Source organism: Palaemon carinicauda, chromosome 1 (genome assembly GCF_036898095.1).
Source record: "Palaemon carinicauda isolate YSFRI2023 chromosome 1, ASM3689809v2, whole genome shotgun sequence".
NCBI classification, from domain to species: Eukaryota; Metazoa; Arthropoda; class Malacostraca; order Decapoda; family Palaemonidae; genus Palaemon; species Palaemon carinicauda.
The window spans coordinates 131681360-131708084 of record NC_090725.1 but is presented as its reverse complement, the minus strand read 5'-3'; the positions used below and the strand labels follow the sequence as shown (position 1 = coordinate 131708084).

The window sequence follows — 26725 nt, the reverse complement described above, 5'->3', positions numbered from 1 at the left end:
ATTCACAGTCCATTACCTGAAAGACGGGACCCTCAGAAGACTCGATACGTTTACTATCGGTCCTGTGGTGGCTGCTCAACAAGTGGCTTAAGATACCTCAAACGCCTTGATGGACAAGTAGAGGTTGGTTGAGGGTATTGGTTACCCAGGTTAAGACTGGGATGAATGAGAAGAATGTCTAGCTTTCCTCTCTTCATCTGCTCTTCCCTTGGGGTACAGCACCATAAGTCCCTGTGCAAGCTGGCTTCAACCTCTGCTGGTAATTATCACTTCCCTTGTGTAGCCTAGTATAAGTTATAAAATTGTTATACTGTCTATGTCTCCATTGCTTCCTGCGAGGGAGCAATGAGATACATCTTGTTTTTCCTATTTAAACTCACAGACGTTGATATAAATAACAACCTCTATTTTACTAAATTACACAGGTCGTGAGTATACTCACTTTGTATATTTCAGCGAGGTGTCAAAGTTTTCCCTAGACCACAGTCATATACTGTACTATGTAAAACCGGGTCAATGTCTATGGCAGATCTAGGACTTCCACCCACTTAAGAGTGAGTCATCCACAAATAATGGAAGGCTTGTTAGTATGGGAACAAATGACAAATTTGGAGATAATTTGTATTTTTCCCCAACTAATACAAACCTGGAGTTATTTATATAAATTGGCCTGCCATCACCTGTCCCCCAGAAGTCCTGCCTGCAATAAAAAGTGACGTCTCATTACTATGAGATTATATATAGAGGCAGCCGGGTACCCCCCAGCCTACCTCGCAATTAAAGTTTAATGGCTACCTTCATCTGCCGCTGAAAGAATATCCATATAAATAACTCCATATGTGTATTAGTTAGGGAAAAATACAAATTATCTCTGTATTTGGCATGTTTTCCAGCAATGTGACTTGAAGCTAGGGTTCTTTAAAATAGAATTATTTTTAATGATATATTTTATGCCCTTAATATTTACCGTTAAGTCACATTATGTCCCTCCCTCCTACCCACTTTGAGTTGTTTTTGTTTAACTGGAGGTGTTTGTTGACTGTCAACTTCATATTGTGAGGACTAAGAGGGACATATATGCGCAGGCTCGTCAGTCATAGAAACCATCCAGGCACCTCTTCCGCGGGTTGGGGATTCTGCACTGGATACCCCGATAGTAGAGGGTATATTTTGGGTTAAACGTCCATAGCTTGTGCTTCATATTTGTAATAAATGTGACCTGGAAGTAATATATCAAAGTAATCAATTTTACTTTTTTTTTTTTTTTTTTTTTTGAGAATGAAAATAGTTTTATACAAATCTATTAATGTTCATTTAAACAGGCACTTGTACTCACCTTCCGGTCCCAGTATTCCTTGCTGCACATGATTCAGACAGAACAAGTAATTATTCTGGCTACTTCAAGCTGAGGGATCAGCCAATTTGTACTCTACACTACTGACTGACTGTTGTTTTATTTTTATGATTGACTGAAGTAGCTGGAAGAATTTTTTATGGAAGATGTTGTACATGAAAATTAATTTTGTTGGTATCGAATAGGAATATTTTCCCTCAAAGTCAATGTACATAAAGCTTCGATTATGGTTTGGTGATCTGAAGAAGCCAGAGCACTGTCTCCTACCTTTAGGTAGTTTTTTTTTAAATATGATGCATTGTCTTTTACTTGTGATGGATCTTCAGTAGTGTAACAAATATGGTTTGACATCATTTAATCCAAGATGGAGGCAACTTTACACATATTATTACTTTATTAAGGTAGTATTTGAAAAAAAAAAAATTATCTTATGTAATTTAACTTAGATTTTCCTTGTGGGGCAATTCACTAACCTCCAGGTCTCATGTGTTACTCCAATTCCGAGTTATCTCGTATCCCAAAATTATTGATAATATGAAAGCCATAATTTCTTTACAATATTCTGTATACTGATGATGTTATCCAAATGGCAGTACTACTCCCTACTTGAATCTTCTTCCCTCCCAAAAAGATACAGTATTCAGCTTCTTAGAATAATGGTTTCCTTACAAATGTACACGTACTTGATTTTTTAAACAAATATGCATTTCATAATAATGTACAGTTCATAATCATATTCTGAGTACCAATTCCCACTCTTTTGATTTGATGCGTTTATAAATACAGCTTCATACAAATTAGAAGCGAGTGATATGGAGTACTAATCTTACATGAAGGTGATCTGTTACCTATTAGGATATCAGAATCTCCATTTTGCTAGACTATTAATAAATTAACCACTTTGGTCTTTGAAATAAAACTATTTGATTCAGTGTGGATTTTTAATACCCATGATCAACAGACACGGCATGGTGTTTTAAAGTTACATGTATTTGATTCAGTGGTATGTGGTATATAGCAGAATAGTTATTCTTGTTTCCAATTTCTTGCAGGCCTTTCCCAGCTTGATCTAAACACCAACCAACTGACAGCCCTGCCTGAGTCTTTGGGTAATTTGCGTAAGTTAGAGCAACTGTATGCACGTCACAATGCCATCCAAGTTCTCCCTCCATTAAACAATTGTGTTTCTCTAAAGGAGCTTCATCTAGGAAATAACTTCATTAAGGTAAGAGTAAGCCAGTTCATTCATTTTTTCCTATATTTTCTTTACACTATGTATTTTTACATAAATGCAAATCACTATGGGATTATGAAAGTTGTTCTTAGCAGTAGTTTACATACCAAACTATTACTGCAGTAATATAGCGCAATTTATATCATGTGAAACGTTGGTACAATACCAAGTCCAGTGTTTCTGCATCTTTTAGTTAAAATAGACAGTATTGGTGTTTTTCCAACATTAGCAAAATAAAAAAAGTTTATATGTATAGTATTGTGATATGTATCAATTTGATGTAATGAAATTGGTGTTAGGCATCATTTTTTCCTATTATACTGTTATTAATATTAGATTTAAATACATGAATTATTTTGATGAATCATACATGCTACTCACAGTATTAATGTTGAGATACTACCACTATTATGATTATTATTATTACTTGCTAAGCTACAACCATAGTTGGAAAAGCAGGATGCTATAAGCCCAAGAGCTCCAATAGGGAAAATAGTCTAGTGAGGAAAGGAAATAAGGAAATAAACTACAAGAGAAGTTTAAGAACAATAATAACATTAAAGCAAATCTTTCATATATAAACTATAAAAACTACAAAATAGTAAGAGGAAGAGAAACAAGATAGAATAGTGTGCCCGAATGTACCCTCAAGCAAGAGATCTCTAACCCAAGACAGTAGAAGACCATAGTACAGAGGCTATGACACTACCCAAGACTAGAAAAGGGATTTTGACGTAGGAAAAATCTATTTCTGGGCGAAGGACCTGTGCCGCCCAGTGAATAAGCTCCATTTAGCACTTATTCTTAGGTAATTTACTGCTAAATATACCAGAGAAAAAATGTAAAGGAGTGCTAGGTTAACTAGCTCGCTCACCTATTGGTGTCGGTATAAAATTGGGCGTATAATCCAGAGGTCCCGCACTATTTAGATTAATCCACGACAGAAACCCCAATAGAGGAGAGCCGTTCAACCTCACTCGGTACTACTAACAATGCATCCGCTCAGAACCCAACTCCTTAGCACCCAAAGTTTGGGGACTCCAAGGGAGAGGAGCTGGGAGGGTTCACTGGGCGGCACAGGTCCTTCGCCCAGAAATAGATTATTCCTACGTCAAAATCCCTTTTCTGGGCTCGAACCTGTGCCGCCCAGTGAATCTATACAAGAGAAAATGTCACCAAACTTGCAAAATAAAGGAAAAAACATAAGCGTAAGGGAAATACAGGATGCTTTAATCAGAGATGAGTACCAAAAAACAATTATAAGGGTATCTTAAATATGAACATAAATCCAATAAGGTAGGTATAATAATGCCGTGAGTGATAATATATACAGATACTCAGGAGTATATAAAAATTTACAAATATAATAACAGTATTCAGGTGCGAGACCAATGAATACAATAGGGTATAAATGAGGCAGGTAAGAGGGAGAGATAAAGAGACAAGGCTTTAACCTGTGAGTTACCTGGGAGTAACTACGCTCCCTGCGGCTACTGTAGAAAATTTTAGGGCTTCCAAATGTTTAAGGTAGTGTTTCTTGAACACTGACGGTGATTTCCACCCTGTAAACCTGGAGAGGTCTGTAAAATTCATGTGGTGAAAGAAGTTCACCGAGGTAGCAACCGCCCTGATATCATGTGCAAGAGGAAAAGAGTCAGGGTTAGCTTGTTTAATAAAATACAAAATTTGTTGCCTGATCCCTTTAATAGTAATGGTACCGCCTTGTTCTCTAACGAATAGAGGCCCCGAGGAGTTAGAGGAGGTCCGGGATAAATAAGACCTAAGAGTAGTGACAGGGCACAGAGACGGATCTTGCGTGAGGGGAACAATTTTCCAGGAGGTCCATCTGTTTTGAGGGTCTTCGTTCTTAGCCAAAAAGAATTTGTTAGGAGAAAGAAGGACCTCTCCCGAAGGCAGAAAGTCAATATGACCCGGGTCTCTCGACAAGGCTGCCAATTCAGAAATTCTTGCCCCGGAAGCCAAGCTCACCAGGAAAAGTGTTTTCCTGAGAAGGGGCATGTAATCACAAGAACTGTTAATGGTATCAGAAGCCAATTTGAGTACGTCATTAAGGAACCAGGTCACCGGGGTAGGACGAGTAACCGGTTTCAGTCTGGCACAAGCTTTCGGAATTGAAGCTAACAAAGAGTCGGTTAAGTCTATGTTAAAACCCACTAGGAAGATCTTTTTCAGAGCCGATTTAATAGTGGTGATAGTATTGGCTGCCAGACCTGATTCTAATAAAGATCTAAAGAAAGTGACTGTAAGGTTCAAGTTCATACAGTTCACGTCTGAGTCTATTAAAAATTTTGCCAACTTTTTAACTGCAGAGTCATACTGGCGGATGGTGGAATCCCGTTTATCCGATTCTAGGAACAAGGTGTTTTGAGGATCAATATTGGCACCATGCATAGCCGCAAACTTCATAAAGTCCATAAAGTTAGGGCGCTCTGAATGTTTGAGAAAGCGTACACAACGCGTGTTTGTACTATCTGAGACAGAACCGGATTGGGTATCGGGTGAGGGTATAGTCTCAACTCTCGCAGGAGAGGATACCAGTTGCTCTTGGGCCAGTTGGGTGCGACCAAGGCTACTTGTCCCTTGAAGGATCTCAGTTTGTCTAGAACTTTCAGCAAAAGATTCACCGGGGGAAAGAGATAAATCTTTTCCCAGGTGTCCCAATTCTGTGACATGGCGTCTGTGGCGTAAGCCTGAGGGTCTAGATTGGGAGCCACATATACTCTCAATTTGTGGTTGGATTCCGTGGCGAAGAGGTCCACTTGGAGACCGGGAACCTGAGAGAGAATCCACCGAAATGACTTTAGATCGAGTGACCATTCCGATTCTAGAGGGGAGGTCCGGGACAGGGCGTCCGCCACTACATTCCGGACTCCCGCCAGGTGGACAGCTGAAAGATGCCAACGGTTCGAGGCTGCTAGGGAGAATATGGCTACTAGAACATGGTTCAGAGGCCCTGACTTTGACCCGCCTCTGTTGAGGCAGCGGACCACCACTTCGCTGTCGAGGACCAGACGAAGGTGTTGTTCCTTGGGAAGAGCGAGACGTTTCAGGGTTAGAAGAACTGCCATGGCCTCTAGCACATTGATGTGAAAATGGCGGAACAAGGGAGTCCAAAGGCCTTGAACTTTCTTGAGCTGAGAATAGCCGCCCCAACCTGATAAGGATGTGTCCGTGTGAATGATTAATTCCGGAGGCGGAAATCGAAGGGGAACTGACTTTGACAGACTGTTTGCTCTTGTCCAAGGAAGAAGTCTTTCCCGTAGAATGGGAGGAAGGCGGACTTTCCTGTCCCGGAGCTTCCGGTTCGCCCTCGAACGCCAGACACGATTGATATCTTTCAATTTTGCCTTCAGAAGAAGATCCGTCACTGAGGCAAACTGAAGGGACCCCAGAATCCTCTCTTGGAGTCGTCTGGAACTTACTTTGTCTTTGAGAAAGCGTTTGGTGTTCTTTGCAATCTCTAACCTCTTGGGTCTGGGAAGACACAGAGTATGAGATATAAGATCCCATTGCAGGCCGAGCCATTGGAACTTCGATTTTGGAAGAAGACGGGACTTCTTGAAGTTGATCTGGAAGCCTAGAGATTGAAGATAATGGATGACTTTGTGAGTGGCTTTTAGGCAATTTTGGGAGGTGTCTGCCCAAATGAGCCAGTCGTCCAGATAGGCTACTACTTGAATCCCTGATTCCTGAGTTCCTGAACAGCGACTTCTGCTAACTTTGTGAAGATCCTTGGGGCGATGTTGAGCCCGAAAGGCATCACCTTGAAGGAGTAATTTTTGTCCCCTAAGCGAAAGCCTAGGTACGGACGGAAGTGTCTCGCTATCGGGACGTGATAGTAGGCGTCTGTAAGATCGATAGAGGTGGTGACGGCCCCACGGGGAAGTAAGGTCCGCACCTGCGAGACGGTAAGCATTCGAAACTTGTCGCATTGAATGGACAAGTTGAGAAGGGATAGGTCTAGAATCACTCTTCTCTTGTCTGAATCCTTCTTCGGGACACTGAACAGCCGACCTTGAAACTTCAGATGTTTCGTTTCTTGTATGGCGTTCTTTTGTAAAAGATCCTGGACAAATTCGACCAGGTCCGGAGTGGAATGTTGACGAAATTTGTTCGGAGGAGGAGGTCCTTGAATCCAACTCCACCCCAGTCCCTTGGAGATGATACTGAACGCCCAGGGACTGAACCTCCATTTGTTGCGGAAGGCATAGAGCCTCCCCCCTACCTGCTGCACCTCAGTATTGGTTTGAGGAGTTGCCTCCACGTCTGCCTCGGAAGTTCTTTCCTCTGCGAAAGGCTCTTCCCCTGCCTTTGTTCTGGTTAGAACCATGGTGGTAGCCTCTGCCTCTACCATAACTCTGGGAAGAGCTATGAGCCTCGTAAGACTGGTTAAAGGCAGGAGAAGTGGCGGAGGCACCAGAAAGCTGGCTCTTAGGGAGCAGAACGGTGACATAGTCGTCCGAAGGAGCCTGAGAGGTGGAAGGCTGTGCGGGGACAACAGAAGATGGAGGAAGAGGCAGCCGGAAGTTGGATGAAGCACTGCTGTTGCCTGAACTGGGTGGAGGTATATGGTCTAAGCTTCTTCCTACCCCGGGCTTGATAATTTGCGGGGTCATATTTGCGTTTAGGGGTCAAACCCCAACGGGCTTTAAGGCTCTGATTAACACTAGTGGCCTCCGCCAAGACTTCCTCTACGAGATCCTCGGGGAAGAGATTTGAACCCCAACAGGAGGACCGGATGAGCTTATTAGGTTCATGCCTAATCGTCGCCTCAGCTAGGACATGCTTGCGACATCTGCGTTTAGCAGTAGCGAAGTCATACAAGTCATAATATAAAGACTGTAACGTAGCCTTGTTGAGAGACTTAAAAATACTCTCCGTATCGTAAGTCAAGGCTATCGACTCCGTGGATGTGGCCAAGTTTAGAGTACGGCCCACACGTAGGCGGGAATCATATTCCTGTTTAATGAGGGATTCCGGGAGACGGGGAAGCTTCTCGCTAAACAAAACTGAGGCACAGTCTGCTGCAAGCTTGCCGGAGGTAAAGGTGGTATGGACGTTGTCCCAACACTCAATGCCTGAGGGAAGGAGGAGGGAGATTGGATCCACCTCTCGGATGGGAGGCAAGGGCTTCTCCTCCAGAGCATATTGGAAGGCAAGCTCTGCCACCTTATTGACGCATGGAGTCAAGGTGTTCTTGTCCATTAAGAACATCGTAAAGGAGCTTTTATAAGGCGTCAGCATGGTGTTAGTGCAGCCGATGTCGTTCAAAAATCTGGCCCAAACAGATTGGGCTTGCTCCTTCGGGAAGATGACCGTCTCTTTGGGGACCTTGTCTAATCAAACTAAAGCTTCCTCGGTAAGCCTGGCATAACCATGAAATGGAAATGCCAGACCAGGAGGAAAGAATTCAAAGTCCTCTAGAGGACGAGTGCCAAGGCCCTCCAGAGTCAACATTCCATCTGAGAACGGGGAATGAAGAGCCATACGCCAGGGGTTGTTCTTGGCAAACGGCGGGAGCTTAGAGGCATCCGGGATGAGAGAGCTTTGGACTCTCTCCGGAGCTCCTTGCTCTAAAGCCCCAATTCTCTGACCGAAGTTAGAGAACATCGTGTCCATCCTCGACTGCATCTCCGAAACCAACTTTGCCTGCATCTCCGACACGATGCGAACCATGGCTGATTCGGAAAGGCCCGGGCTAGCAGCAGGAGGGGCGGAATGAACTCCCGGGTCGTGAGACTTAGAGGAGGAACCAGAGGTCTTTGAAGACGGGTTCGTACAATGTTTAGACCCATGAGAAGTCTTGTGAGGCTTGCGAGCTTTGGGTAAGGTTCTTGAAGTAGACTTATCCTTAGGGGGAACCGGGTATGATCGTTGAGACGAATCACGGTCCCCAGAAAATCCATGAAAAGAAGAGCGATCAGAAGAAGAAGAAAGAGCGGGGCTGAGGATAGGAATCTCAGCGCCGGACACACCTGCCTCACTTACCACCCTACCTGTATCCGGCTCGTCTAGTAACATTGGTTCGACGTCCAGGTTCATGGAGGCAACATTGTCCTCCAGACCTCCGGGGGCGTCCGATGGATCTTGCTCTGGGTCGATGAGACCCGTTATAGTGGCATCAATGTGGGCAATGATGGGAGCTGCCACATGCCTAGCCACAGCAGCTGAAGACTTGGCGTTGGGGTAAACCATGGTGCAGTAGTCCTCAGATAGGACGTACGGCCGCTTAGACTTCACATTCCGGGCAAACCCACCAACCCACACCTTCAGTGTGGCCCGAGCCGCGGACTTTTGCTCCGGGGATGCCTGAAATAATAGTGGGAATTATAAAAGGGAAGACTCCCAATGGTCCTTCAAGACCATAGATATCTTACTAATAGTAAAATAAATAAGAAGGCAATATAGCCAACGGGACTCACCGAGTCAGATCCAAGGGTAGTGATGAGGTCGAAGCAAATCACACAGTTATCCGGGTGCCATACCACAACGTCTTCCAGTTGAACCCCACAAGGGGCGTGAGATCGGCAGACGGAGTGGCCACAAGGCTGGTGCAGAACAGCTGCACAGGCCGGCGTCAGACAATGCACCATCTATAAAAAGAATAGTATATGAGAAACTGTAATTCTCTTAAGTAGGGGCGGGTCCGGAGGACCCGGGCCTAACATAGGTCTAACACAAGATTAGAGCTTAACTGTACTATTCTTTAAGTAGGGGCGGGTCCGGAGGACCCGGGCCTAACATAGGTCTAACACAAGAATAGAGCTTAACTGTAATATTCTTAGGTAGGGGCGGGTCCGGAGGACCCGGGCCTAACATAGGTCTAACGCAAGGTTAGAGCTTAACTGTAATATTCTTACTTAGGGGCGGGACCGGAGGACCCAGGCCTAAACATAAGTCTAACTTGAAACTAAAGTATAGCAATCCATTCCGGTCAAGGCGGGAGCATAAAAAAGGATGCAATAACAAGGAATTAAGACACATGGTGTCTGATTTCCCGGGGCGGGGTAGACCCCGGGCCGGGAAATAAAAGTATATCCAATACCAATTCATTTAGGGACTCCGGGGTAGTGATCTGTCATATATAATCATCATAGGAAATGTTATAAAATAATAGGGGGGGCGGAACTGTAGCTAAGAACCGCCAACCGAACCCGGAGGGTTTCGTATAACATAAGCCAGAATGAAAAGTGAATATAAAATAGGGTGCACCGGGATCCAACTCTGTTGACCGGTGGCCAACCAGACTAGACAGAGACGAACCCGCCGGGCCACCCGGAGGACAAAGTCCATAAACACTGAACTACCCCCTCTAAAAGGAGGGAAGGCAACGGTCCCTTAGTGGAGGGGGGAGAAGCCTAGCCGCCCACCTAGCGAGAGGGGGAGCGTGGGGGAGGATCACGTGATACGAGGCAGCAGGGCTACCAACTGACGATCCCCAAAGACAGATCAAACGGAGTAATGGCACAAATATTCATTATAATAATAATAGCGTTAAAAATTATATGAATAAACACATAGAAAATTTTGGGCAAGGCATGCAACATAATAATTAAATCACAAAAGACACACCTGATGGCTAAAAATAACATTGCCGCCTAGCACGAAGGTCGGCAGCCATAACGATACGTAAATGATATCGGCCCAAAATTGAACCACGAGGATTCTAAACGCTAAATAATGAATATTCACAATAACAAATAATATTTGATAATAAAAATAATACACATAGTAACACCGCAAGTGAAACTTAAAAGCTCTCAAAAACAGGAGTACCAACTGTAGTGAAATCAAGCAAGATCGATATGAACGAAGAGAATAAACTCCTATAATATAAATATTAAACGATCTAGGTTGCTCAAAACACAGTAAAACCCAGCTTGGTACTTAACTTAGACGGTGTCTCCTGGGAAACCGACGAAGAAGCCATAATTCAATGGAAAATAAACCAAAATCGAGAGCACAACAAAAATGCGGGTTACTATACTCGTCGTGCTAAAAGGAGTTGTGTTCTGAGCGGATGCATTGTTAGTAGTACCGAGTGAGGTTGAACGGCTCTCCTCTATTGGGGTTTCTGTCGTGGATTAATCTAAATAGTGCGGGACCTCTGGATTATACGCCCAATTTTATACCGACACCAATAGGTGAGCGAGCTAGTTAACCTAGCACTCCTTTACATTTTTTCTCTGGTATATTTAGCAGTAAATTACCTAAGAATAAGTGCTAAATGGAGCTTATTCACTGGGCGGCACAGGTTCGAGCCCAGAAAACAATGGTTTGATTTGGGAGTAGCCCTTTTCAGGAAGAGCTGCTCAATAGCTAGAGAGTCACCACTTCTACCCTTGCCAAGAGGAAAGTAGTCACTGAATAATTAAAATGCAGTAGTTAACCCTTTGAGCAAAGAAGAATTGTTGGGTAATCTCATTGTCGTTAGGTGTATGAAGAAGGAGGAGAATGTGCAAAGAATTGGCCAGACTCTTCTGTGTATGTGTCAGCAAATATGAAATGAGCCGTAACCAGGGAGAGGAATCTAAAGTAGTACTGTCTGGCCAGTCAAAGGACCCAATAACTCTCTAGCGGTAGTATCTCAGCCGGTGGCCAGTGCCTTGGTTAACTTACTACCTTTGACTGGCCAGGCAGTACTACATTGGATCCTTCTCTCTTTTGCCTACACATACACCGAATAGTTTGGCCTATTCTTTACATATTCTCCTCTGTCCTCATTTTTTGACATAACATAACCCATATACTGCACAGTAAAACCTTATCCAAGGTCATTATTTTTCAAAAAGTAGCCCTCCCATCCCCTGCAGTTCCTGAATTCCATGGATAATAGGCATTGTAAACTCTATGTAAGGAGCCTTTCGTACAGATATTCACCAAAGAACATTCCTTGTACTTTAAAAGTAAAATGTTTAATTGCATTGAGTGTACTGTACCATGATGATAAAATAGCACATTAAAATCTTATACAGGTATTGTTAATCTCTCTCTCTCTCTCTCTCTCTCTCTCTCTCTCTCTCTCTCTCTCTCTCTCTCTCTCTCTCTCTCTCTCTCTCTCTCTCTCATTTTTCATAATTTCTGAAGGAAGTCAACCCTTTTGAAAATAGACTACAATAGATATTAAATGGTTTTGGTTTTATTTTTGTTTGTATACATGCACCATTGTTCCAACACATTCAATGGTTACTATTTATTCAGATTAAGAAAGTAAAGAATCACCACTGGGTATAAGAAATATTTAAGACCTTAGTGTTGGATGTTATATGAGTAAAATGCTGTTAAAAAATGTGATCATGGTAAACTATAAAATATTTGTATAATCTCCACAGGAAATAGAACCAGATCAATTGAACTACTTGACTAGTATCAGCGTCCTTGATCTCCGAGACAACCAACTTGATAATCTACCAGATCAGATAACCGTACTTCAAGGTCTGGAACGACTTGATGTCACAAATAATAACTTGTCTACGTAAGTTTATTTTTGCCCATTTTTCAACTTGGATGGTTTATCGCTATTCAAGTTTTAACACCACTTAAGGAAATCTAGTTACTGTACTGTATGTTTTTAATATATTTCAGAAATATGCTAGATGTTACTTACATTTTACTTTATTTATATGAATATTACCTGTAGGTCACATTACCAATATCTCCAAAATATAAGCCTCTCATCCTTAGAAAAAAATTAAAAAAACTTTCCACTCAATCCCATATACCCTCTCCACCAGCAACCAGGTTCAGCCCCCCACCCTACCTTTATGATCTCATACTATTCCCATTGTGGTCCCACTTTAGACAAAAAAATTTCAACCATGCTTATATTTTTTTTAAAGTAATTAGAATATATGGGTTTGTGTCTTTTGATGAATTTTGTACAGGATTTGTCAGGAGTGTTTTAGTTTACACTCTTCCCCTTTCCCTGTACACTGTGTAGGGGAAATGGTTCATAAACGTTTAGTATTTAGAGCTTATGGTTTCTCCTCTTGTTCTGATGATTGAGGACATAATTTCCTTATGAATGGTTTGTTAATTTGATAATTTACAAGACCAGCATCTCCTAGGGGTCTCACCTGCTTTCAGTCTTTGACAGGTGATAGGCCAGGAATTTATATCCTTTTGGATGGATAGAGATTTTTATTTTTACTGCTACCATCCTGTGGTTGGGTCATATGTAGTACTCAAAGAGAATAGTCATATTTTGCGTGTTATGAAATTTTAATATCCATGTGGGTTAAAATAAGGTGCAGGCAAGTTCTTTTGGCTTCCTTTTGTGAATGTAACATAACATTTGTTAGCTGCTACACTATGGCTACTTTCTATGTAAGACTTGTAGGGATATACAGCCAGGCTTAACATTCTAGGTAGTTAGGTAACAGAGATCCCACTAAAAGTTTTAAATCCATAAATTATAGCCACCCCCACCCAGTAACAGGAATACAGTATTCAAGCCCTTACCAAGTCACAAGTGTGTGATAGGAGTCTGATTCTCCAACCCATAGAAAATTTCAGAACGGTGGAAAATTGGTTGCCTAAGATCTACCAAAGCTGGTGAACTGGTAAGCTAAGATTCACCAAAGAAGGAATTTTTACTGTAATATTATACAGTTAGCCTTCCTTATCGGTGGGTGTTGTGTTTGAGCCCCTCCAGTGTATTTTTTTTCTTTTCATTACTTTTGAATATACCCCAAGTAATTTAATTGTGCCTGAAATGTATAATACATTGCAGTAGTGCATGTTCTTTAATGTAATTATGATATAGTACAGTACATTACAATATTGTACTGGGAATATTTATATCCCCACCTGTCTCTCACATGACGGATAAAGTTACTGTGGATGCTATCTTTATAGAAAGGCAACTACAGGAAAAGATGCTAGAGGGAAACCAGAAGCTCTTCTGTGCTTTTGTAGATCTAGATAAGACTTATGATAGGATGAGGAGTCCCAGAGAAGCTGGTTAAAATTGTAAAGATGTATAAAAGAATAAAGTCAAAAGTAATAACAGCTATTGGGAAAACAAAAACCTTTGAGTTTGTGTTGAATTACACCAGGGGTTAGCATTAAGCTGCTCTTGGATGTGTTAAGTGAAGAGATCAGAAATGAAGAGGTGTAGGAGTTGCTGTATTATTATTATTATTATTATTATTATTATTGCTAGTTATGCTACAACCCTAATTGGAAAAACAGGATGTTTAAAGCTCAAGGGCTCCAACAGGGAAAAATAGCTCAGTGAGGAAAAGAAATAAATAAACTATATGAGAAGTAATGAGCAATTAAGATAAAATATTTTGAGAACAGTTACAACATTAAATCAGATTTTTCATATATAAACTCTAATAAAGACCTATGTCAGTCTGTTCAACAAAAAAACATACTGCAAGTTTGAACTCTTGAAGTTGTACCAATTCAACTACCCTATTAGGAAGGTCATTCCACAATTTGGTCACAGCTGGAAGAAAACTTCTAGAATACTGTGTAGCATTGAGCCTTTTGATGGAGAAGGCATGACTATTAGAATTAACTGCATACCTAGTATTACAAACAGAACAGTACTGTCTGGGAAGATCTGATTGTAAAGGAGAGTCAGAATTATACAAAATCTTATCTAACATATGTAACGAAGTAATTGAACGACGGTGCCAGAGATTAATTCTAGATCAGGAATAAGAAATTTAATAGACTGTAAGTTCCTATCCAACAGAATCAGCAGCTGGCGACCAGACAGGAGAACAATACTCAAAACAAGGTAGAATGAAAGAATTAAAACACTTCTTCAGAATAGATTGATTGAACACTGAAAATATTACAAGACTTTCTTAATAAACCAATAAGCAGATCTAATGTGTTTTTCAAAAGTAAACTGGCTGTCGAAAATCACCCCTAAAATTTTAAGAATCATAGAGTTAAAGACACATTATCAATGCTGAGATCTGGATGTTGAGGAGCAACTGTCCTTGATATACTTACTTACAATCATACTTTAAGCTTTGTTAGAATTCAACTTCATGCCCCATAATTTGCAATTTTCACTAATTTTAGCTAAATCTCTATTAAGGGATTCAGCAACCTCAGATCTACACCCAGGAGATGGAATCGATGCAGAGTAGCATCATCTGCATATGCAGTGAGCTTGATTTTTAGGCAAAACCACATGTCGTGTGTATATAGTATGAAGAGTAAGGGGCTAAAAACACTACCCTGAAGAACACCAGATATCACATTCCTATACTCACTAAAGTGCCCACCAATAACAACTCTTTGCAATCTATTACTTAAAAATTAAATTATGCTGCTGAAAAAACCCACCCACTCCCAACTGTTTGAGTTTAAAAACAAGGGCCTCATGATTAACACGGTCAAAGACAGCACCAAAATTAAGGCCGATCATACGAACTTCCTGTCTACAATCATAGGAACTTCTGTACACCATTGGAGATTGCAAGAAGGGCATTACATGTTCCAAAGCCTTTATGAAAGTCAAATTGCAAATTAGGAAACAGATGATTACCTTCGGCAAACCTATTTAGATGTTTTGCCAAAAATCGTTCAAAAACTTTCGATAATATAGGAGGTATGGAAACTGGGTGGTAATCAGTTGGACTTAAGCTACCACAAACATATTTACATAGTGAATTAACATTACCAATTTTCCTACTAACACTAAAAACTCCTCTTCTTGCTAACTCACGCAGAATAATAGATAATTTTGGAATAAGAAATCTAAAGTCTTTATAAAAAAGCAAAGGAAAAATACCATTTAGGTCTACACCTCTATATGCATCAAGGTCCATGAAGAGAGCTGTAATTTCCTGAGATCAAAAAGCTAAACCAGTTAGTTAAAATTCAGGAAAAATAGGATTGAGGAAGATCAAGTTTCTCATTACCCTGCCTACTGTCAAACACATCAACCAAAATGGTTGCCTTTTCCTTTGGAAAATGAGTGCCAAAGCCATCTGGTTTTAGAAAATGAGGAACTGATGTGTCTACATCAAAGAGTGCAGATTGAAGGGTAGCCCACCACTAGAAAGGGTTTCTTTTATGGTTAGATTATACTCGTTTTCCATTGACTGATCAAAAGCTCTAAGCTGAGTATAGTTATTCCAAGTCAAATTTGATCTGTTACCCGTCTAAAGATGATAGGCCTCCTGCTTCTCCAAATAGTCATATCTACAATCATCATTGAATAAGGGTTTGTCTTTCACCCTGGTACCTTAGCACATGAGAAGGGATGAGCATATCAGTTATGTTGACTAGATTCTCATTCATAGAAACAACAGGATCAACACTATTATTTAGTTGTGACCAATTCAATCCCAAAAGATAACTTAAAATGTCATTCTTGTCTGATTGAGATTTTATATAAATCATACACTAGTATGATACATCAAGGACTTGCAAAGCTTGATTACCAGAATGCATGCAATATGACTGACAGAGATGAAGAAAACAGAATATGCAATGGAAGATGAAATATCATTGGAAGGAAAAAGGATTAATGAGGTGAAATCATTTAAATATTTAACAACTATGCTCTCTAATACAGGATCTTTAGAATTTGAGTTTATTGAAAGAATGAAAAAGCAAATTAGACAATGGCTAGGTTAAGTAAAATTTGGAAATCAAATTACTGGAAATAACATATGAAAATCAGGCTACATATCAATTTAGTGAAATCGGTGTTACTGTATGGACATGAGTTGTGGTATGTCAATGAAACTATATCCATCAGATTTTGTACATTTGAGAACAAAGCCCTCAGAAGAGTATCGGGAGTTAAATGGAATCACAGTATCAGAAATGAAACTATGAGAGAGCCCACTCGAGTGCCATATGTGGATGTGATCATGGTGAGGGGTAGATGGAGTTGGTTTGGGCATGCTCTTCACACTCCCCAAGAGAGATTAGTTCACCAAATGTTTAGGTGGTTTTCACAAGGAAGTAAAAGAGTTGGAAGACTTAAGCCTACATTGCTGAGGACTAGGAAGTGTGAAGTGGGAGATGATGAATGGAGAAATATTGATTTAAAAGCTCGAGAGGCATAGGAGGAGATGATGATGATGATGATTATGATGACAATTATTATTATTATTATTATTATTATTATTATTATTATTACTATTATTAGCAGCCAAGCTACAACCCTGCATAGAAAAGAAGAATGCTGCAAGCACATGGGCTCCAACATGAAAAGTAACCCAATGAGAAAAAAAAAAAAAGAGGGAATAGCAAATAAACTATGTTATATACTTAGAGGCAAGAGAGCGTTCTAGAAATAGGAATGAATGGCGAGCGATTGTGACACAGTTCCAGCAGGCCCTGCTGCTTCCTCCGGTGCCTTAGATTACCACGGAGGTAGCAGCAGTAGGGGATTCAGCGTTATGAAGCTTCATCTGTGGTGGATAACGGGGGAGGGTGGGCTGTGGCACCTTAGCAGTACCAGCTGAACTCGGTTGAGTCCCTTGTCAGGCTGGGAGGAATGTAGAGAGTAGAGGTCCCCTTTTTGTTTTTGTTTCATTTGTTGATGTCGGCTACCCCCCAAAATTGGGGGAAGTGCCTTGGTATATGTATATATGTATATACTTAGAAGTAATGAATAAATAATATGAAACATTTGAAGATTATTAATAATGTTAAAATAGATCAGTCATGTATGAACTATAGAATGAGACATATGTCAACCTGTTGAACAGAAATTTTACAAAAAGTCTGAACTTTTGAATTTCCACCGATTCAACTGTCAGCTTTAGATGAGCTCCACAAAGAAGTAAAAGTGTTGGAAGACCCAAGCCTACATGGCTGAGGACTATGAAGTGAGGAGTGGGAGATGATGAATGGAGAAATATTGATTTAAAAGCTCGAGAGGCATAGGAGGAGATGATGATGATGATGATGATTATTATTATTATTATTATTATTATTAATATTATTATTATTATTATTATTATGAGCAACCAAGCTGCAACCCTGCATAGAAAATAAGAATGCTACAAGACCAAGGGCTCCAACATGGAAAGTAACCCAGTGAGGGGAAAAAAAATGAAGGAATAACTAATAAACGGATTATGACGTAGGGAAAATCTATTTTTGGGTGAGATAGCCATGTCATCCTGATGGATGGTCCTTCCAGCAGTTTCCTACTGTATAATATTTCAGCGAGTGATATTACTAGAGAATTACTGTCAGGTATCACAGGGTTCTAACCCTCGGAAAAACTATCCTAAGATATCGTGTATAATTAGGGATGTATCCATAGATAACCATAGATATCTGCACCCCTAATAGACTTAACCCAGTCTAGGAAACTAGGGGGAAGGATAGGTAAGGAGCCGTTACATATCCTCTCCCCTCATGGTACCACCGTACGTCACTGATGACGCCATTCCACATAGCAGAGTAACTACTGTGAAAAGAGGGATCCTACGAGGAATCGGGGAGGGACAGCGTAACGGGTGGGCCATCAGGACGACATGGCTATCTCACCCAAAAATAGATTTTTCCTACATCAAAATCCATTTTTTGGGCTCAAGTCATGTCATCCTGATGGAAGTGTACCAGAAAATTACATCTGACTCGCTAGGAAGCCTCAAAGAGAGAGGTCCCAATAACGAAATGCAGTTACAGGATTACTCCGTCAATGCATAGGTATCAATCTCAACTATATATCCCAGAACAGTTCGGAGGCAGTATTGACAAGTATGATGGTCTGACAAGGAGGCAATAGGGACCAAAGGACCGCCCTCTGCAATTGGAAAATCACATGAGTTTAGTGTCGGGAACCCTAAGGAACCCGAAACTGAAGGAGGCTTCGTAGGTAAGACGTATGGAACCAATACCCGCCAGGAGAAATAAATCCAATTATGTTCAGGAAGGATAATAATAAGGAGGCACACTAAATTTATTGCCGCTAAGGTAATTATAAGCGTGATAATAGGGCATAAAATAAAAGGCATAAAACAATTTACAGACTTTTATTCACAAGAATCAGTGCAAAGGATAACAAGCAATCATCATTAACAGCATATGGAAGATTTATGTACCAAAGTAAATACATCCCATTCATACCCAGACATAAGGTAATATTAGGGGACAAATACATGACATAAGGAACTGTAGGGAGCTTATGACAAGATAAACCTGATCAATAGATACATGATCACACATGTACAAAAAGTGGTAATCACCCGAACAAAATGAGATATAGCTTAACCAACATTTAGACAGTTAGGCTGTAGCACTGAAGGAACAAACATCGCGTCGAAGACACACATGTGAACTTGAAAAGTAAATGATTAATTGCATTTTTCTTTGTTCCCTGAAGCAAAAACTAACTGTTTACTCATTGTGAATAACAAGCTGGAGGAGTGCCCTAGGACGCACTGTGGGTTATGTCGTTGCAGCTGGTTAGATAACACTTCCCGCAGCCACCACAAAATGGCGTATCTCCTCCAATTGTTTGAGGTAATGCCTGAAGAAAACCCTAGTGGACTTCTAACCAGTATATGCCTGCAGTCCCTCAAAGGATATATACTGGAAAAAGTTCAAGGAGGAAGCCACTTTCCTAGGGTCGTGACACTGCACTGGACACAGGGAAGGATCACCTGGTAGGGTCGTGACCCGATGGCATACTAGCCGGGTCCGCTCTCTGTATAAAGTAAGTAATTTTTGCTCGACTGTTTCAGAGACAAATCAGACTCCACTGTTTCCCCCTTAAACAATTGACCACCCTTAAACTACACTGTTTAGTAAATACACTTTTAAACATTGCACTGGACACAGGGAGGGCTTACCTGGTAGGAGAACTATTTTCCATGGACCCCAACGTTTAGAAGGAAGTTCATTCTCAGCTAGAAAAGCGGGGTCAGGGTATAAATTAACTTCACCATTATCCACAAATTCAATGTGGCCCTCGTCTCTAGAAAGCGCCACAATTTCACTTAACACGAGCACCGGAAGCCACCGCAATTAAAAAGATGACTTTCTGAGTGAGATCAGGAATAGAAGCAGTTTGATTGTCGATGTCTGAAGCGAATTGCGAAACTTTGTCCAAAGACCAAGAGATGGGCTTCGGTGGAGCCGACGGCCATAGCCTAGCACAAGCCTTCGGAATTTTGTTGAAGAGATCCTAGTTAAAGTTGGCATCAATGGCGTATAGTATAGGTCTAGTGAGGGCCGATTTGTACGATGAAATCGTGGAGGAGGCTAGACTTGAGCGTGCAGATCAATCAGGAAACCTAAACAAAAATCCATAGTAATTGATCCTTGATTCTTGTCTTTGACGTATTTGACCCATTTCTTCCATGACGCGTCATACTGAGTCATGGTGGTAGACGACTTATAGTTTTCCGCAAATTCCAACTTATCACATTGAACTTGGAACTTCTTTTCCAGGGCTAGGGCAAAAAAATCATGAGATGAAGGTTGTTCGTTCTCCATGATGAAGTGTAGACAATCTCCCGCTGTACCTCCTGGGACAGAATTGGGTTGGGAAATGACACCAACTTGGGGGTTCAATTCCGTGACCATGGGAAACCAGTTGCTCTTTGGCCACACAGGCGCCACCAGAGCCGCCGTCCCTTTGGAAGATCGAAGCTTGTCCAGAACCTTCATGATGAGGTTGAACGATAGGAACAAGTAAATCTTTGTCCAACGATTCCAATCCAGGGATATCGCGTCCATTCTCACTGCTGCTTTATCCACGTTCAGTGCTACATAGCAGGGAAGTTTCTTGTTGAGACTTGTCGCAAACAGATCCACTTGAAGTCCAGGGACTTGATCCTGAACGAAACAGAATGATTTTTCGTCGAGAGACCTATTGGGTTTTGGGCCTCCCCCAGGGGTGAACTTCCTCTTCAAGAAGATCCCCCACTTCTGGAAAAGGCTCTTGTTCTCTGCAACAGCCTTATCCATGACTTCCTTCACCAACTTCTGAAGAAACAGGTCTTTTCCCCAGATACTAGAGTCGATGAGACGTTTCGGCTCGTGGCAAATAGTAGCTGTGGCAAGTACATGCTCTCTACAGGCTCTACGGGCCTGAAAGAATGCATAAAGGTCGTTCATAAAGATGGCAAGATGATTCTTCTCCAACAAGGAAAAGACTGGGGCATCTGTAAAGTTCCCGATCATCATCTCCATGAAGCACTGCAGAGACATCGACGCTGACAACCCTGGCGTCCAGCTTAGCCTTAAGAAGGTGTTAGGGAATCCTGGGCAGCTTCTCATTAAACTGGCAGCCGGCCGCATCCTTATCCCGTTTACCCTCAGCAAAAGTAAACTGGACATCAGTCCAGTGGTCAGCATCATGTCGTAAGATAAGTGAGACCAGTTTGCACTCTTCCAAAGCTGGGAGAGGCTTACTCTCATGAATGGCTTTCTCCACTGCCACGTAGCTCTTCGAGGCAAAAGGGAAGACCATTTTGTCCGGAGCCAACCTCTTACCGAAGGCGCCAAGCTGTTTATTAATACACCGTGCCGTCTTCATCTCTTTCACTGCAAAAGGAGTAGGCATCAATGTCCGGGTAAAAGTCCAGATCCGCTACCGATCTGGAACCCAGCCCTTCGCCAATGTGGAGGATGCCCTCGGAGAGCACGGCGTGGCCAGCATACCTCCAAGGATTTTTCTGCATGCAATAAGGTAGGTTGGAGGGCAAGACTTTATCCCTAATCGGCTCCTCTTGCTTCTTCAAGGCCTGGATCTCTTCGCGTAAGGCCCGGAACATCATCAGCTGGTATTGCTGATTTCCCTCGATGAAGGCTTTCATGTTAGCCATAAGTACCAGATCCATTGTAGTGCCCGAGGTACTCAGGAACTGAGGGGGCTTTATGAGCCTCACAGGAAATGGTGGGGGGAAAGAGGCAGGAACAGCTCCCGTCACGGAAGAGGTAGTCCTCATCGTAGACAGGGAGGCCATTGTCGTAGTGGGGGCTGAAGTGGTAGACATCTCTGAATCCTTGATGATCACCAAACTTGCATCATCCACCTCCGACAGGTAAGAGTCATCCACCGAAGGGAGGGGTTCTTCATCTGACTCCACCGTGGAAAGGAGAGCCGATTCCTTACTCGGGGAGAGAGAGGAGACCGTAGACATCCTCTCGGAGTCTAGGCTCTTTGCACCCAACGCTTCGTTGACCTATAGCTGGACTGTTGGGAGGGGTATAGGTTTAAATTAGCCCAAAGCCGAATCAAGTGCCACCTTGGGGAAAAGGATACCTTCCACTCGTTAGAGGGGAGGTAAGGGGCCTTCGGATCTGAGCTCTTCTTGAACCCTCTTACCCAGGTGCGAAGGGACCGCTGGAAGAACACGCGATCGTCATCGGAGGTATCCTTCGAGACCCAAGCGGAGTGATGCAGGTCCTTACAAACACTGCAATCCTGAAGGTTCCAGTACAAGACTGAACCCTTCATCCTCTGACACTTGGCATATGTGCGGCACGTACCATGACCACAAGGATGCCTCACGGTATTGGCACAAATCTGCACTCTACAGTGCATCTCCTGTAAGGAGAAAAAGTTTAAATGAAATTGAGTTCTCTAACAGTCACCAAAAGCTGAAAGAAATGGGTTAGTAACATTCTATGCTGACAATTGAGGGAATAGTAATCCCCAAATTGTGTGTAAATGCAGTTGGTGAGAAAGGAGGAGATAAAGTACAAAATGCCCATTCCCCTGTTAAACATGGTAGATTGGAATGAATAACTTCTTAGAATCAGTTGCTATAGGCCCAAAGAGGGCGGGCGTTGCTCAGGGACAGAACCGTTGCTCCTATATCTCCGCAGAGAAATAGCCAATTAGAAGGCAATGGTACGGGTAAACTTAATAGTTTAAGCAATCAACGCATCGATTAATGAGCAAGAGTCTATAGCAACCCGAGGGCTATAATTACAGGTTGATAACCTCACTTAGGGAAGACCTGGGATTGGGTACTAGCCTATAGAGTTATCACCCATCTATCCAATCCATACCCTCAGAGGTATGTAGTGGTTATTTCCATGCAGGGGCCTAGAAGACCTTTTGTAAAAGGGATTCCCAGGACCAGCATACATAAAAAAGCCTCAAAAGTTGAAGGAGTAAGGCCTTTATGTTGATCTGTAATTGAATTCACATACAGTCAGTAGAGAACCCACCTTAGGTTAGATAAGGCAGTCTCAGATAAAGAGGACAGAAAGGCATGTGCCCTGGAGGTACCAGCATTGCCGGAAGTACCGGCAGCGCCAGGGGGTAACGGCATTACCGCCAGCGTCCTATGTGCCCTAAGGCGCTGGTACAGACATCCACTCCTATAGACTAGCACTAGCCCCGCCGCCAGTAACGCCAATGCCGTCAGGGGCAATGGTGCCTAGTGGTGGCAGAGATAACCGGCAGGGGTTTCCGCAGAAAACACCTTGCCATAGGTGACGGAAGTATCACCAGTGGCGGTACTGCCGTAAGTAGCGATGTATCGCTGGTACAGGTACTATAGGATCGTGTGCCGATAGGTGGCGGCAAAGCTGTTAGGTACCGGCACTGTCGTCAGTCTGACAGCTTATCCCCTCTTGGAGAAGCATGCTGATGGCTATGGAGGGTCAGATCCCAGAGGGAACCAACGCCCCTGATCAACAAATGTAAATACACAGTAGCATTATGATAAAATTCATGCAATGTCAGTCCCGCAAAGGCTAGGATGTAAAAGAGAGGTGACGGCGTGGTAAGGCTATACCCACGCACCATATGAGCATTCCCTAAACAATCCCCAGAACAGAGGCGACGGCAAAGATGTCAGGCTCAGAAAGAAATCTGGGTTCAGTCCGACGGTTATCCCAGCAAGGGAGAGTCTCTAGACAGACATTCTGAGCCACTGCACCCTGAATCCCAGGAAAGGTTAGAAAGACTCTAAAACAAATTCCATGCCGTCAGAGACAGCTAAGCCAGAATAAAATAAATATGGGATGCAGCAGGTCGATCGAGAGATCTCAGAGGCCAGGAGGTAACGGCAGTGCCGGTAAGTTGGCGCACTGACAAGTTGAGATCACCCTTCGCAAAGATGGAGCTCCAATGGACTGCACAGTCCTAGCATGATAGATCACGAGCGAATGCAACATGGCTGCAGGTCGATCGAGAAATCTCATAGGCTAGGAGGTAACAGCAGTGCCGGTAAGTCGGCGCACCGACAAGTTGAGATCACCCATCGCAAAGGGGAAGCTCCAATGGTCTGCGCGGTCCTAGCATGAGAGATCACAAGCGAATGCAACATGGCGGACCACTGGATTCGCCGACACGGGCTGGGCTAAGCCTAATAGGTCGAAAAACCGGGGGATCGAAGGCATAAGGGCTCAGCAAACGGATTTTTAGCGAAGCGAAAAATCTATTTTTGGGTGAGATAGCCATGTCGTCCTGATGGAAGGTTCCTATAAGTAGCTTCCTAAGGGATATTTGACTACAGTGATATTCCCAGAGAATTTACTTTTAGGTCTCCAGAATTCTAACTCCTGGAGCGAATATCCTTAAAATTTCTCTTAAGGAAATCGCATAAATCAGGGGATGTATATCTTGATACGACACATTGCAATCTTCACCCCGAATAGTGTTTTGCTTCGAGGGAGGGGGAAAGTGGCAAAAATAAAAGGGGAGCCGTTATCAAGGTATCCTTTTCTCCCTTACTACTACGGAGTATCTAGATGGCGCTGTATGTCAAGCTAGCGCGCTATTCCTTGTAGCATTGAGCATGGTGCTACAGATATAGTAATTTCGGGAGGGATCCTGCCAAGGACTTTTCTTGTAGAAAAGGAGGGCGGGTCCATCAGGACGACATGGCTATCTCACCCAATAATAGATTTTTTGCTTCACTCATAATCCGTTATTTGGGCTCAAGCCATGTCGTCCTGATGGAAGATTACCAGAGAATTACTAGAAAGTACTGTATCTGTGGAATTTTAAAGTGCCTTAACCTTGGGACAGTTTTTCCTTGGTCATCCAGACCATGAGACATATGACGTTACCGTTATACGTCATTACTGCTAAACATAAACCATGTTAGTGCTTCCTGCCCCCTGCAGGGAAGAGTCATACTAGACGTAGGAAAGGAGTCTCAAGGTTTGCATATAACATGAACAAACATAGCATCAACTACGTACAGGTCTCGCTGTATGTATAACGAACTGGAACAAGCATTACCAGATAATGTTTGTATCACGTATAAGATCAAAGGTATTAGCTATACATATTGTTCATAAGTAAATATATGCAGTTTATTAAAGGGTAATAAAACTCTGATATATTTTTATTGAAAATCAATTGTAGGGCGAAGTAAGACGCAAAAACATATTGATAATTTTATTGACAATAAATGACCAACATAAAGTAACATGTATAACATAAATGTTAATAAATCTAATAAGAAACATATCAAACAATCAAAGCACAGAAAATATTAGTTTTCACCTGAAAGGGAAAGCTTATTAATGCCACCATAAATCTGAAAATTTGATAAATTTTCTAATATGCATTTCTGTGATGTTGAATGTCTATTCACACTGTGTAAGTACACACGGCACAAGTGTTATCTATATGTTTCTTCACCTCAACTAAATTTAACAGTCCTTAGTGTCACCTTGGTGACACTCACTTCAAAAGTATTGCACTGAGAGGTGTCAACACCTTCACCCGTATCATTGATGGTCCCATCAATTCACTGTTTATTGCAGCACTAGACGACAGGTTTTAGCACTCTACCTGCCGCCACCACGTATCGCTCAAGTTCATGCACTTGCTTCGCATAATGCTTGTAGAACACTCTGGATGACTTCCATCCAGTGTATGAGCGAAGACGCTCAAAATCCATATACTGAAAAAAGTTCAGTGATGAAGCGATTTTCCTTGGATCATGACCTGCGCGTGTACTGTCAGGATCCGTTCTGCGAATAAAATAGGTGATTTTCGCCCATAGTTGTTTTAGGGATAGGTTTGATCCTGAGGTTTCTCCTTTGAAGAGTTGTCCTCCCCTGAAGTCTGAAGTTCTTCGAAGATAGACCTTTAGACACTCCACTGGACACAGGGAGACATCTTCCTTCAGAGGGCAGATTCTCCAGGGACCCCATCTTTTGGTAGGTAGCTCGTTCTTAGCGAGAAATGTTGGATCAGGAAAAAGATTCAGTTCTCCCACTTCTGTGAACTGAATATGGCCCTCATCTCTGGATAGGGCCACTATTTCACTAACTCTGGCCCCCGAGGCTATAGCAAACAAGAAAATTACTTTTTGAGTCAAGTCTTTCAGAGAGCAATCCTCATTGTTCACTGTTAAAGCAAAGTATAGGACCTTGTCCAAGGACCATGAAATAGGCTTCGGAGGGGCTGCAGGCTTAAGTCTAGCACAAGCCTTAGGGATCTTGTTAAATATTTCGTTTGACAAGTCTACTTGGAAGGCGTATAGTAGAGATCTAGTCAGAGCTGATTTACACATAGTTATCGTACTGGTTGCCAGACTTTGTTTATGAAGGTGGATAAAGAACGACAAACAGAAGTCCATTGAGATTTCTTTTGGTCCTTTTGCTTTGACGAAAGCAACCCACTTTTCCCAAGAAGATTCATATTGTCTTCTGGTTGACTTAGACTTATATTCCTCTAAGAAGTCTATATTGCCTTTCGAGATCCCAAATCTTTTCTTTACAGCTAAGGAGAGAAAATCATGAGATGAAGGCTTTGGGTTCCCTGTGATGAAGCAAAGACAGTCAACTTCTGGACCTGTTGAGACAGTGCTGGGTCCGGCTGAGGGACCAGCCTCAGCTTCAGTTCCAATACTAGAGGGAACCAGTTGCTCTTTGGCCACTTGAGCTGCCGTTCCCCGAAAGGATCTCAGCTTGTTGGGGACCTTCATTAAGAGATTGGTTGGAGGGAACAGGTAGATCCGGTTCCATCTGTTCCAGTCGCTTCCACTAGAGGGTCCTCGTATGGGGCCATATAACGAGGTAGCTTTTTGTTGTCGCTCGTCGCGAAGAGGTCGATCTGCAGTTCTGGGACTTGACGTAAGATGAAGGAGAATGAGCCCGCGTCTAGGGACCATTCTGACTCTATCGGTGGGAGTCTGGATAGAGCGTCCGCCGTCCCATTGCGGAACCCTTGAAGGTGAGCTACTGATAAA

General features: G+C 42.4%; 1 protein-coding gene across 5 annotated transcripts in view; it reads left to right on the top strand.

The window, feature by feature from the left end:
• Positions 1-26725, top strand: part of LOC137651648 (leucine-rich repeat-containing protein 40-like) — a 475618-nt gene that overhangs the window by 311542 nt on the left and 137351 nt on the right. For all 5 annotated transcript variants that reach the window (XM_068384869.1, XM_068384890.1, XM_068384879.1 and 2 more), the window contains 2 exons: positions 2407-2579; positions 11942-12084. In XM_068384869.1, the coding sequence (XP_068240970.1) occupies positions 2407-2579; positions 11942-12084 (316 nt within the window). The remainder of the gene's footprint in view (positions 1-2406; positions 2580-11941; positions 12085-26725) is intronic.